Here is a 15,068-nt window from a genome sequence, read left to right on the forward strand (position 1 = left end):
GGGCTAATTAATGTCTGGTCAATGGTGACCCCAGAATGTTTCAGAGGACTCCATCTCCCTTGTTGGTGATTGTCACTGTCTGACTCTCGAATGGCGTGAATGTTACTTGGCATTTATTAGCCCATGCCTGAATGCCATACAAGTCCTGCTTCATTTGTTGACAAGCTGCAAAAGGAATTGTGCAATCATCAGTGAACATTCCAACTTCTGACATTATGGAAGAAGGAAGGTGGGTTATTGAAGTAGCTGACGATGGTTGGGCCTATAGCACACTGGCTTGAGGAACCTGCAACTTCGTCCTGGAGATGAGATAACTGACCCCCCAATAATCATGATTATCTTCCATTGAGCATGGTATATATCCAGCAATGAATCTTTTCCCTTTAATGCCCATTGTTCAATTATACCAGAGATTCTTCATGTCATGTTCAGTTAAGTGCAAGCTTGATGTCAAGGGTAGTCACTCTCATCTCACATCTGGAATTCAGCTCTTTGGTCTATGATTGAATGAGTCTGGGGTCAATGTGCTAGAACTCCAAAATTTTGATTAGATCTGTTGGATATAGGATTGGTTAGTTCTGTCTATTCCATGCTGCTTTTTTATGTTTAGCACAATCAGTAGTTCTTGTTCGTGTATCTTTGGCAAGTTGAGATCTTATATTTAGTTATATCTGGTGCTGCTCCCAGCATATGCACTGCTTATTGAAACATGATTGACACCTGGTTTGACAATGATGGTATACTGAGGGAATAAGCCAGGCCATGGTGGATTGCAGGATGGTGATGTAAATTTAAATTAAAATTTTTAAATTTTATTTACAGCGTGGTAACAGGCCCTTCCGGCCCAACAAGTCCGTGCCGCCCATTTTAAACCCAATTAACCTACCCGTACGTCTTTGCAATGTGGGAGGAAACCGGAGCACCGGAGGGAAACCCATGCAGACACGGGAGAATGTACAAACTCCTTACAGACAGAGACGGGAATCGAACCCTGATCGCTGGTGCTGTAATAGTGTCGCACTAACCGCTACGCTACCGTTACTGTGTAATACTACTCTGCTGCTGCTGATGGCCTACAATCGCTCATGGGTGCCCAGTTGTTGAGCTACATCCTACTAAGCACATAGGTAGTGCCACACAATGCACTAAAGATGATCCTTGGTGTAAAGTCAAGAATTTGTCTCTATTAGGGCTGTGAGGTGCCCATTTCCACAAGTAATAATACTTACTTAGAAGAAATAGTTGCCACAATTATTTATTGACAATGTAATTAAATTAAAATCACAGATCCTCATCATATACTTTATCATACATCGTATCCCATCATACCCTTAATTTCTTATTGTTGTTTACATAATGTTCTTTCCATCCTGAATGAATGGTTTGATCTCAATGTATTGATGTAATTTTCTGCATTGTCTGAAAGTTGGAAAGTGCCAACTTACCTACCTTTAACAGTCGGCTGATTTGAATTGCAGAATCAGAGTAACACAGCACAGAAGGAAGCCATTTGGTTGAGAATTCCAATTAACCCCAGTTCCCTTGCATGCTAAACAAGGAAAATTGCTTGAGGACAGAATGTACAACATCCTGTGCACCATTCACCTTCAAATCAACATCCTCAGGAAAGCAGATTAGCAAAGAAACCAGTTCTGCCCACCCACATTCCAGTGAATTTATTTTTTTATCTCCAGTACTTTACAGACCATCTTAGACATCAATAAATCTGACTTAGTAGAGTCTAATGCTTAACCACTTTTTAAGCTTTAGAATTATTAATGCACAGCACAAATAAGGTGCAGCAGAGTGGACAGTAAAGTGACTACCAATTACAGACTGCAATACTCCTTGGAAAGAACTAGTTCTAGATGATCATTGATTCTAATGTATTTCACTTTCTCTTCCTAACGTAAACTTGAAGCGTTAAAGATGCAATAGTGTGCATAAAATCATTGTTAGAAGTTTAAGATACCTGGGTTCAATGACAGTCCTTCAATGAACCATGTTATTTTTTAATATTAAGGGTTGAGTCTTACAAATCATTTTCAGGATTTAAATATGTTAATTCAAATGTTAAACGAACACAGTTCAATCAAGTAATTTTGGAAGGCCAAATGTTACATAATAGGAGAAATAAAGGATGGTGATATTATAAACATAACCATTTCCAGCACAAGTTTGAGAGTTAAAGCAGACATCGATGGTTCAGAGAGTACCAGGCAAACACGAGGGGAACGATAACTGATGCTCCGGGAAACAGTGACTCATTCTGGAGGAAACTACACCTGATGTTCAGATTCAGGTGTGCAAAACACTTGGGAAAGTAATAAAAGCTGGCATCTTCTCTTTCTTCTAAGAACTTCATTCATTACAAAGTCTTCTTGATGCTTGGGAAACTTATCACTGATCAAGGGACTTGATCTAGCTAAACTGAATTGAACCCTGTGATTAAAATGAATGTCACATTTTATTAAATATGTTCTCCTTCCTTGACTTTCCCCACTTGTACATCTAGCTTTCACCATAGATGAACCTTGGACCTTCAGTTGACGGTGTCCCCACAACACATGAATGACCAGTCCATGTTTCGGGTCGAGACCCTTCATCTGCACTGGTGTAGGGTCTCAACCCAAAACGTTGACTGTCCATTTCCTCCACAGATCCTGCCTGACCCACTGAGTTCCTCCAGCATCTTGGGTTTTTTTTTGCTCCAGATTCCAGCAACTGCAGCCTCTTCTGTCTCCAAGTTTAAATTCATCATTGTGGGGGAGAATTTAAACTTAATAAAACTTGTAGTGTTGCAAAATCCCACCTGGTTCACCGATGTCCTTGAGGAGGGGTAGGGGATGGGATATACTGACTTTACAAAGCTTGGCCCATCTCTAACTCCAGATCCACGCCAGTGGTCTTCAGTGGTGCCTGAAACGGCCTGGTGCACCTCTCAGTCCCAGGGCAGTCCGACGGCGGCGGTGCGGCCAAGGTTTGCCCACGCCCCGCTGAGGGGACAGCCATGCCCCGTTCTGACTGGGTGCGTCTCTGAAGGTTTGCATCCCGGGAGCCTCCCGCTGCACGTTGCCGGCCAGCCGGACACGGTGCAGCGGCTTCCCTCGCCGACTGGAAGGAGAACAGCAGCCGGCCCGGGTTTGGGACCGTGTGACACAGCTTCGCTCGGTCCTTGAGCCCAGCGCTGGCCTGGGGCCGCTGTAGTGCCCCTGGTTCCGTTGGGGAGGAGTCGCCGCCGGTTCCCGCCTTCCCGCCGGCCCCAATGCGCAGCCGCAGGCGGGCGGGCGCGCACAACTCTCCCGCCCTGTGACGTCACCGCAGGGGGTGGGCGGGCGCCGTTGGGGGAGGAAGCGCGCCTGCGCGTGACAACAATGGGGGGGGGGGGTGACGGTTGGTCCACGTGGGGCGGGGGCGGCCCGGGTCCAGCTGGCGCCATGCGGGGCGGTGGGCCCTTCCCTCTGCTCCTGCTCCTCACCCTCGGCGCGCCGTCCGGCCCGCTCTTCCTCCCGCCCGGGCCGGCTCCCTGGGCCGGCGGGGAGAAGCCGGCGCTCTCTCCGTCTCCCGATGACAGCGGCGGCGTCACCGTCGTCGAGACGAGCACGGGCGGGCCTCAGCAGCACCGCCGCCACGATGCCGCTGGTGGTCGACGTGGAGGTGGAGGACGGCGCCGGCACCTCGCCCGTCGCCACCCGGGCGGCGACCGGGACCGACACCCCGACCACGCAGCCCTTCCAAATCCAGATCGACGTTGGAGGATGTGGCGGCAACGGCAGCGGGGCGGCGGCCGAGCCCGTGTGGCACCCGTACCTCATCAAGATCAGCGGCGCCTCCGACACCACCCGAGCGGCGGAGAGCGAGTCGCCGCCCTCCGCCGCCGCCGCCGAGGACGAGCCGGTGACGCCGACCATCGAGGAGGTGGTGGGTGGTGGCGGCGGCGACGGTCAGCAGCACCGCGGCGGGTACCAGCCGCCTCCGTCCTCGTCGCCGGTGCTGGTGGAGGAGCCGACGCCGAGCACCGGGCCCACGACCACCGGCAGCCGCGCCGCCGACCTGCCGCAGCCCGTCGTCATCTTCGAGGTGCAGGACAGCACGGTGCCGGGCCAGGCTCGGCAGCCGCCGGCCCAAACAGCGGCTCCAAGCCGAGGCCGAAGGAGAACCCGAGAAACCCAGACCTGAAAACACTGGCAAGAAATCCAAACCCAGCGGCCCGGGCAAGAAGGCGAAGAAAGCGGCCCTGGTGGCCCAAGTGAGAGGAGGAGGAGGGTGAGGACGGGGAAGAGGAAGAGAATGAGGAGGAGGAAGGCACCTTGCTGCCGCTGCCTGTCACCGAAGAGTCTGGTGACCACACCGAGACCCCGCAGGTTTACCTACTGATTAAAGAAGTAGATCTGAACTCAAACGAATCCCAGAGGGAGACTGAGATTCCCGTAGCGATTCAAATTCTTACCATGGAAACAACCATCGGCACCGAAACCATCAGCACCAAGCCACGGGCACCACCGTCAGTTCCGATGTCTCTGAGACCGATGAAAACAGTCATTAATATCGATGACAAAGGCATAAGCATCGAGGAAAAGTTGAGAAAACGACAACCCCAGATCCAGAGTTCAAAGAAATGTACATTGACCAACTGGTAGATCACTTTAGTTTCAGCGCCCATCAAAAGACTTATCGTCAGCGCTATCTTATGACAGGTAAAATTTGATTTCCTGATCCTGATTAAATTCATCCAAGTATTTTTGTTTTTGTTGAGTTGGAGTTTTCACCATGGGGGGATATAGACAAAGCGCAGGCAGATGCAATTAGTTTGGATTGGCATCTTGGCCAACACAGATACTGTGGGGCAAGGGGTTTGTACCTGTGATGTACTGCTCTATGTCTCATGTATGTCTACATTGGTCTTGAAACTTGTTTCTCTCATCTCTATTCCATTGGCCAGAAATTCTTCCCTTTCCCCTCTTTCTCCACTCCCAATCTCTTCCTACCCTCTAACCCCACTTAGTGTACAGTGGGCCCTTTCTTCCATTCTCCTGTTTTCTTGATCCTGAGATGACCTCCTTTTTTCTACTCTTGTCAGTCTAACCTTCGTCCTTCTGAATTTTCAGCACTTTATCATTAAGCATGCTAAAGCGCTATGTTTGCTGAACTAATCTATACATTGCAGAGGCTGAATACCAGCTGCAATTCACCTCCTATTGCTCCTTGGAACATGATGCCCACTCAAACATGAAGCAAACTATCCCAGACTGGCACTGATCTCCTCTGGCGATCTTCCCTCCAAAGCCTTTAATCACATAATCCTCAGGCTGTTGTAGGTAGCTTCCACCTCCATCGCAAGTTCACTTGTCCATTCAATGAAGGCAAACCCAGTTTTCATTCATTACCAATCCTCTATTTGCCTGGACTTGTTTTCAAATTGAATAATTCCTTTATTAATTCCACTCACTTTCCCCAAATAAATCAGTTGCTATGGGAATCCATGTGAGCCATGCTTATACCAGTCTTTTTCTCAGATGTGTGGAGAATTCTTTGGTCCATTCCTTCTCTCATCTTATGGTGGTATCCATTGATGACTTTAGTGCAGTTTCTTACACTCATGCTTAGCTGAAAAATTCCAACAACTTTACTTCCAATTTCCTTTGCCTTGATCTTCTAAATCTTCCATTCCTGTACTCCTATGATATTCTTCTCTATTTCAGGCAATTGGCTGCCAACCAAGGAAAATGCAGTTGAAATTCTGAAAAAGCTAATTACACTTAGTGGATAAATTGCCATTTTTATTTGGGATGTCTCTTAGTTTGCTAACAGAACAAATGGTCATAATCTTCCAAACATTTATAGATTTGGGCTTGGTGCCCAAGAACTAAAAAATTACAAAGATCAGACCATTCTTTAGAAAAAGCTGTAACAACAAAATAAGCAATTAAAGTGGTTAGCATAACTTTGGGGAAAATTCTGAAAACAATAATTGATAGAATTAGCATTAATTTGGACAAGTGTGGATTGATAGAGAAGGCCAACATGGATTTGTTAAAGGTAAATTGTGTTCAACTAACAATATTTTCTGATCATGTAGCAGGGTTAATGATGGAAATACAGTTGATTTGATGTACGTCAACATCCAAGGCATTTTGTTCAGAACATAAGTAGAAAAACAAGTCACCCTTTCCACCCTTTGTTCTTGCTCTGTCAATTCAGCAAGATCATGGGCTAATCTCTTACCTCAGTGCCTCTTTCCTGGGCTAACTTCATATCCCTTGATCCCCTTAATGTCTTGAATATATTTTGAGCCTCCACAGCCCTTCGATTGTAATATTTCAAAGTTTCATTAACATTTTGGGTGAAGGAATTACTGCTTATCTCAGTCCCGAATGACTGACTCTTCATTTTGACCCTTAGTTATAGCCAGCCCCAGCATATGGTATATCCTGTTTAGCTCCACAAGAATTATGTATCTTTCGTGAGATTTCCATCTCATTCATCTAAACTTGAGTACACTAATAGGAGAGGACACGATTGCATTGGAGAGGGTTACAGAGGAGATTCACTAGAATGCTGCCTGGAATAGAATGTGTCAGTTATAAGAGAGACTGGATAGGCTGGGATTGTTTTCCTTGGAGCAGAGGAAGCTGAAGGGGGAACTTGATAGAGATGTACAATATTGTGAAAGGCTTAGATAGGGTAGATAATAAGAAACTTTTTACCATGGCATGGGTCTAAGATCAGAGGGTAGATGTTTGAGGTGAGGAGTAAAAGGTTTAGAGGGGATATGAGGAGGAATTTTTTCACCAAGAAGGTGGTTGAAGTCTGGATAGCACTGCCTGAGCAGGTGGTGGAGGCAGGTTCTCTCATAACATTTAAGAAGTATCTGGACAAACATAGAACATAGCCCTACAGCACAATTCAGGTCCTTCGGCCCACAAAGCTGTGCCGAACATGTCCCTGCCTTAGAATTACTAGGCTTACCCATAGCCCTCTATTTTTCTAAGCTCCATGTACCCTATCCAAAAGTCTCTTAAAAGACCCTATCGTATCTGCCTCCACCACCATTGCTGGCAGCCCATTCCACGCACTCGCCACTCTCCCTGACTTACCCTTGACATCTCCTCTATACCTACTCCCCAGCACCTTAAACCTGTGTCCTCTTGTGGCAACCATTTCAGCCCTGGAAAAAACCTCTGACTATCCACACGATCAATGCCTCTCATTATCTTATACACCTCTATCAGGTCTTGTCTCATCTTCTGTGGCTCCGAGGAGAAAAGGCCAAGTTCACTCAACCTGTTTTCATAAGGCATGCTCCCCAATCCAGGCAACATCCTTGTAAATCTCCTCTGTACCCTTTCTATGGCTTCCACATCCTTCTGTAGTGAGGTGACCAGAACTGAGCACAGTACTCCATGTGGGGTCTGACCAGGGTCGTAGATAGCTGCAACATTACCCTCTCGGCTCCTAAATTCAATTCCCCGATTGAAGGAAAATACACCATATGCCTTAGCCACAGAGTCAACCTGTGCAGCTGTTTTGAGCGTCCTATGGACTCGGACCCCAAGATCCCTCTGATCCTCCACACTACCAAGGGTTTTACCATTAATACTATGTTCTGCCATCATATTTGACCTACCAAAATTGAACCATTTCACACTTATCTGGTTTTGAAACTCAGTCTGCCACTTCTCAGCCCAGTTTTGCATGCTATCTATGTCCTGCTGTAACCTCTGACAGCCCTCCACACTATCCAGAAACACCTTCAACCTTTGTGTCATCAGCAAACTTACTAACCCATCCCTCCACTTCGTCATCCAGGTCATTTATAAAAATCACAAAGAGTAAGAGTCCCAGAACAGATCCCGAGGGACACCACTGGTCACCGACCTCCATGCAGAATATGACCCTTTCAACAACCACTCCTTTGCCTTCTGTGGGCCAGCTAGTTCTGGATCCCACAAAGCAATGTCCCCTTGGATCCCATGCCTCCTTACTTTCTCAATAAGCCTTGCATGGGGTACCTTATCAAATGCCTTACTGAAATCCATATACACTACACCTACTGCTCTTTCTTCATCAATGCGTTTAGTCACCTCCTCAAAAATTCAATCAGGCTCATAAGGCAGGACCTGCCCTTGACAAAGCCATGCTGACTATTCCTAATCATATTATACTTCTCCTAATGTTCATAAATCCTGCCTCTCAGGATCTTCTCCATCAACTTACCAACCACTGAAGTAAGACTCACTGGTCTGTAATATCCTGGGCTCTCTACTCCCTTTCTTGAATAAGGAACAACATTGCAATCCTCTGGAGCCTCTCCCGTCCCCATTGATGATGCAAAGATCATAGCCAGAGGCTCTGCAATCTCCTCCCTTGCCTCCCACAGTAGCCTAGGGTGCATCTCATCGGGTCTCAGTGACTTATCCAACTTGATGCTTTCCAAAAGCTCCAGCACCTCCTCTTCTTAATATCTACATGCTCAAGCTTTTCAGTCTGCTGCAAGTCCTCACTACTATCACCAAGATCTTTACCGTAGTGATACTGATGTGAAGTATTTATTAAGTATCTCTGCTATTTCTTCCGGATCCATACACACTTTCCCACTGTTACACTTTATAGGTCCTGTTCTTTCGCGTCTTATGCTCTTGCTCTTCACATACCCATAGAATGCCTTGGGCTTTTCCTTAATCCTGCCCGGCAAGGCCTTCTGATGTCCCCTTCTGGCTCTTCTAATTTGCTTCTTAAGCTCCTTCCTGTTAGCCTTATAATCTTCCAGATCTCTCACATTACCTAGTTCTCTGAACCTTTTGTAAGCTTTTCTTTTCGACTAGATTTATTACAGCCTTTGTACACCACAGTTCCTATATCCTATCGTAACTTCCTTGTCTCATTGGAACATGTCTATGCAGAACTTCACACAAATATCCCCTGAACATTTGCCACATTTCTTCTCTACTTTTCCCTGAGAACATCTGTTCCTAATTTAAGCTTCCAATTTCCTGCCTGAGAGCCTCATAATTCCCCTTACTCCAATTAAACGCCTTTCTAATTTTTCTGTTCCTATCTCTCTCCAATGCTATTTTAAAGGAGATAGAATTATGATCACTATCTCCAAAATGCTCTCCCACTGAGAGATCTGACACCTGACCAGGTTCATTTCTCAATACCAAATCAAGCACAGCCTCTCCTCTTGTAGGTTTATCATATCAAGAAACTTCCCTGAACACACTTAACAAACTCCACCCCATCTAAACCCTTTGCTGTATGGAGATGCCAATCAATATTTGGGAAATTAAAATCTCCCATCACAACCACTCTGTTATTATCACAGCTTTCCAGGATCTGTTTCCCTATCTGCTCCTTGATATCTCTGTTACTGTTGGGCGGCCTGTAAAAAAAAACACCCAGTAAAGTTATTGACTCCTTCCTGGTCCTAACCTCCACGCACAGAGACCCTGTAGATAATCCCTCCATGACGTCCACCTTTTCTACAGCCGCGACACTATCTCTGATCACTTGAATCAACAAGGGATAATAGGCTACAGACCAAGTGCTGGTAAATGGGATTAGTATAGATGGGTACTTAATGGTCAGCATGGATATGGTAGGTGAAAGGGCCTTTTTCTGTGCTGTTTGACACCAGTATAGATCCAGATTGTTTAATCTCGCTTCATCAAGACAAGCCCCCATCCGAAGTATCAATCTGATGAATCATTGTTGCATTTCCTCTATTGCAAGTATATCCTTTCAGTGTGACTGAAACTATATGTAATACTGAAGGTGTGGTCTTACCAGGGTCCTTTTAAATTGCATACAGATTTCTTCAGTCTTGAACTCAATCCTTTAAGATAAAGGCCAACACACAGTTTGCTTTCTTAATTGCATGATGTAGCTGCATATTAACCCTCAGTGATTCAGGGGAACCTAGGTCTCTCTGAATTTCAGTGTTTTCCAGTCACTACCATTTTTTAAAAAAACTAGTTTTCTATTTTATCTATCAAAATTGATGAACCACATTTTCAAATTATATTCCATCTGACATCTCACTCATGCACTTAGGCTATCTGCATCTCCCTGAAGCCTCTCCATGTCTTCCTTGCAACCTTTCCTGCCATCTAGTTTTGTATCATCAGCACACTTGGTTAGATTATACATGGTTCCCTCATCCAACTCATTGACATAGATTTTGACTTGCTGGGGTCATACTGATCACATGACAAGTCTTAGCCTCCTAACCCAAAAATGACCCATTCCCACTATTTTCTGTTGATAAACCAACCCACACAAATATGAAATCCTCAATCCATGTACTCTTATTTTAATTATTATATCTTGTTTGGCACCTTATTGAAGGCTGCCTGAAAATCCAGGTACAATTTACTTAGTTCCTCCTGACCTATTCCAATTATATGGGGTTTTGGAGAGACCTCATTTGGAGTATTGTGTATTTTGAAGTCTTAAAGGATATATTTGTGAGTGGATGTGCAACAAAGATCAAGTAGGCTGGTTCCAGGGATGGTGGGTTTATTGTTTGAAGAGAGATTTAGTGGAGCAGACATGCATTCACTATAGTTTAGAAGAAAGAGGAGATTTCAGTGATCTTACAAAATTCTTCATGGCTCAACTGGTTGAATGGAGGGAGGATTGTTTCTCCTGCCAGAATCAGGGGTCACAGAATAGGGGTAGGCTACCTAGGGCTGCGATCTGGAGAATTTTCTTCATGTTTAATGCAGTGAATCTTGGAATTCGCTACCCATGAGGCTGATGAGGCTCTGTAATTCATTTTAAAAACAAATTGAAAGATTTCTGTATGTTAAGGGATATGTAGAGGAGGAAATAGCATTGAGATAGAAGTTTAACCATGTTTTCCTCAATGGCAGAATAGGCTCAAAGAGCAAAATGGCCAAAACCTATATCTGTTTCTTACATTGTTATGTAGTTGTAACTCTCAAAACGCCAACAGATTTTTTAAACGTAAAATGTTGGATCTGTTCTATTATTATTTTCTAATGTCCTATTATACTTACAAATAAGTGCCAACATTTACCTCGTTCTAATGTCAGGCCAAATGGCCTTGGTTACTGTGCTTTTTCTCTCTCCTTTAAATAGTGGTGGCAACATTGATACTTTGCTGTCTGTGTGAATCTAGGGAATTTTGAAAGATGACAGCCAGACCATCTACTATCTTCATAGCCATCTCTTTCAGCACCTTGGACATTGAGTTCAGGTCTTTATGATTTATCAGCTTTCATATCTATTAATTTCTCCATTGCTTTTTTCCCCACTGCTAATTCTTTTCATCTCTTCATTCATTCTAGTCCTGCTGTTCTTCACTATGATCCGGAGGTTTGTCTCATCCTTCTGTGAAGTCGGACACAATTCTTGTTTACTTTCTCCATCAATTCCTTATTCCTCAGTATAGTTTCTCCTGCCTTGGCCAATAACTTTTGCTACTCTTTTCCTTTTGGCATATTTAATTTTTTTCATTCTGTCTTGCTAGGTTATTCTCATATTCTAATTTGCCTCGTTGGCCTATCAATATACTGACGACATAGGCAGGAAGAGGGATGAGATCCTGGAAAGGGAATTTCATGAGTTGGGTACAAAATTACAAAGCAAGACCTCAAGGATTGCAACCTTGGGCACTACTCCCTGTGCCATGTGCTAGGGAGACGAGAACTAAGAAGATAGTACAGTTGAGAATGTGGCTGAAGTGGTCATATAGGAGGGAGGGTTTTCAGATACTTGGATCATTGAGCTCACTTCCAGGGCAGGTTGGACTTGTAGAAGAAAAGACATAGGAGACTGCAGATGCTGCAATCTGGAGCAACACACAATCTGCTGGAGGAACTCAGCAGGTCTTGATGCAGGGTTTCGACCTGAAACATCGACAGTTCCTTTCCCGCCACAGATACTGTTTGACCCACTGAGTTCTTCCAGCAGCTTGTTGCTCCTGTACAAGGAGGACAGGTTGCACTAAAACTGGAGGGGCACCAATATCCTTGCAGGAAGGTTTGCTGGTGCTATTGGGATGGAATTGAATTAATGTGGTGGGGGTGTAAGAACCAGATGGTAGGTCATTAGGTGGAGAGGTTAAGGAGAAGGTAAAATCAAGTAAGTCTATGACGAAGAACAGGCAGGGCCAGGATCATGAATATGGTGGGATTGATGGTCTGAAGTGAATTTATTTTAATGCAAAGAATATAACTGGTAAGGCAGATGAGCTCAGAGCTGGGATTAGTATATAGAACTACAATGTTGTAGCCATTACAGAAACTTGATTGAGAGAAGGGCAGGATTGATAGCTTAACATTCCTGACTTTTATATGTTTCAGATGTAATAGAGGATGTGAAAGAGGCGGGGAAGTTGCAAAATTGATTCAGGAGAATCTTGGAGGGCTTATCCACCAAAGCCATGCAGGTTGGCACTCAAGAATACGATAGGTGCAATCACTACGATGGGTTATAGTAAAGGCCTCCCAAGGGCCAGCAGGAGAAAGAGGAACAAATATGTAGGGAAATCATGGAAAGATGTAAAAACCAACACGTTTGTTTTAGTAGGTGATTTAACTTCCTCGATATTGGCTGGGACTTCTTTTAGTGCCAAGGGCATAGATTGGACAGAATACGTTAAGAGCATCCAAGCAGATTTCTTGAAACAATATGTAGACAGTCCAACCAGAGAAGAGGCCATATTAGACCTTGTACTGGGGAACGAGGCTGGGCAGGGTGATTGAGATTTCAGTCGGTGAGTATTTTTGGGAACAGTGATTGTAATTCTATAAGTTTAAAGATAGACATGAATAAGGATAAGACTGGTCTTTGGGTGAAAGTGCTAAATTGGGGGAAAGCTAATTATAATAATATTGGGCAGGAACTGGGGAAAGTAGATTGGGAGCAGCTGTTTGGAGGGTAAATCCACATTAAGTGTGGGAGGTTTAAAAGGCCAGCTGCTAAGAGTACAAGAGATATTGTAAATATAGTCAACAAGCAAAGGAAGTGTATCTAAGGTTCAGGAAGCTGAAATTGGATAATGCCCTTAGGAATATAAAGGAATCAGGAATGAACTTAAACAAGGAATTGAGGACTAAAAAGGGCCATGAAATGTCCTTGGCAAGTAGGATTAAAGAGAATCAGAAGGCATTTCATACATATATTAGGAGCAGGAGGGTAGCTGGGGAAAAGGTAGATCCATTTAAGGACAAAGGAGGGAATTTATGCATGGAGCCAGAAGAAGTGGGTGAGGTCCCTAATAATGAGTAATTCTTACTGGTTTTCACCAAGGAGGAGGTCATTCTGAGACTGTGACCCCCTAATTCTAGACTCATCAGCTAACGTTGTCAATATTAAGGAGGAGGAGATATTGGGTCTCTTGAAAAACATTAAGGTGGATAAGTCCCCAGGGCCTGACAGAATCTATCCCAGGACATTGAGGGAGGCAAAGGAGTTGGTTGCTACGGCCTTTAGCTATGGGCGAGGTTCCAGAAGACTGGAGAACAGGCAATGTCATTCCTTTGTTTAAGGACAACAGATATTTTAAGATTAAGATATTTATTTATTAGTCATGTGTACATCGAAACACAGTGAAATGTGTCTTTTTGTGTTACTGAAAATGTCCTGGGGGCAGCCTGCAAGTGTCGCCACTCTTCCGGCGCCAACATAGCATTGGTATTGATTTATTATTGTCACTTGTACCAAGGTACAGTGAAAAACTTGTCTTGCATACCATTCATACAGATCAATTCATTACACAGTGCAGGTACATTGGGTTAGTACAGAGTGCATTGAGGTAGTACAGGTAAAACAATAACAGTACAAAGTGTCACAGCTACAGGGAAGTGCATTGCAAGTATACAATAAGGTGCAAGGTCATAACAAGATAGATTGTGAGGTCAAGAGTCCATCTCATCGTATAAGGGAGACATTCAATAGTCTTATCACAGTGGGATAGAAGCTGTCCTTGAACCTGGTGATATGTGCGCTCAGGCTCCTGTATCTTCTGCCTGATGGGAGAGGAGAGAAGAGAGAATGACCAGTGTGTGTGGGGTCTTTGATTATACTGGCTGTTCACCAAGGCAGTGAGAGGTATAGAGTCCATGGAGGGGAGGCTGGTTTCCGTGACATGCTGGGCAGTGTCCACAAATCTCTGCAGTTTATTGCGGACCTGGGCAGAGCAGTTGCCATACCAAGCTGTGATGCATCCAGATAGGATACTTTCTGTGGTGCATCGATAAAAAATTGGTGAGTGTCAAAGGGGACATGCCAAATTTCTTTAGCTGCTGAGGAAGTAGAGGCGCTGGTGAGCTTTCTTGGTCGTGGCGTCTACATGATTGGACCAAGACAGGCTGTTGATGATGTTCACTCCTTGGAACTTGAAACTCTCAACCCTCTCGATCTCAGCATCATTGATGTAGACAGGTGCATGTGCACTGCCCCCCTTTCCTGAAGTCAATGACCAGCTCTTTTGTTTTGTTGACACTAAGGGAAAGGTTGATGTCATGACACCATGTCACTAAGTTCTCTATCTCCTTCCTGTACTCCGACTCATCATTATTTGAGATACGGTGTACTACGGTGGGTATCATATTGCAAACTTGTAGATGGAATTAAAGCAGAATCTGGCCACGCAGTCATGAATATATAGGGAGTAGAGCAGAGGGCTGAGGATGCTGCCTTGTGGGGCACCAGTGTTGAGAATAATCGTCCTGGAGGTGTTGCTGCCGATCCTCACTGATTGTGGTCTGTTGGTCAGAAAGTCAAGGATCCAGTTGCAGAGGGAGGTGTTGAGTCCCAGGTCTCGTAGTTTGGTGATGAGTTTGCTTGGAATTATAGTATTGAAGGTGGAGCTGTAGTCAATAAACAATAGTCTAACGTAGGTGTCTTTACTGTCCAGATGCTCCAGAGCTGAGTGTAGTGCCAGGGAGATGGCGTCCACTCTAGATCTGTTACAGCGGTAGGTGAATTGCAGTGGGTCGAGGTTGTCTTGTAGGCTGGAGTTGATGCGTGCCATGACCAACCTTTCAAAGCACTTCATGATAGTGGATGTCAAAGCCACTGGTCGGTAGTCATTAAGG

General features: G+C 44.8%; 1 protein-coding gene across 2 annotated transcripts in view; it reads left to right on the forward strand.

Moving 5' to 3' along the window:
• Positions 1-4,245: 4,245 nt before the first annotated feature.
• dpp7 (dipeptidyl-peptidase 7) overlaps positions 4,246-15,068 on the forward strand; it is a 103,516-nt gene continuing 92,693 nt past the window's right edge. Inside the window, exon 1 of one of the 2 annotated variants that reach the window (XM_052037057.1) lies at positions 4,246-4,697. In XM_052037057.1, the coding sequence (XP_051893017.1) occupies positions 4,619-4,697 (79 nt within the window). In that variant the 5' untranslated portion in view covers positions 4,246-4,618. The remainder of the gene's footprint in view (positions 4,698-15,068) is intronic. The other variant, XM_052037058.1, reaches the window with a different exon arrangement.

This window comes from Pristis pectinata, chromosome 23 (genome assembly GCF_009764475.1).
Source record: "Pristis pectinata isolate sPriPec2 chromosome 23, sPriPec2.1.pri, whole genome shotgun sequence".
In the NCBI taxonomy this organism is placed as follows: Eukaryota; Metazoa; Chordata; class Chondrichthyes; order Rhinopristiformes; family Pristidae; genus Pristis; species Pristis pectinata.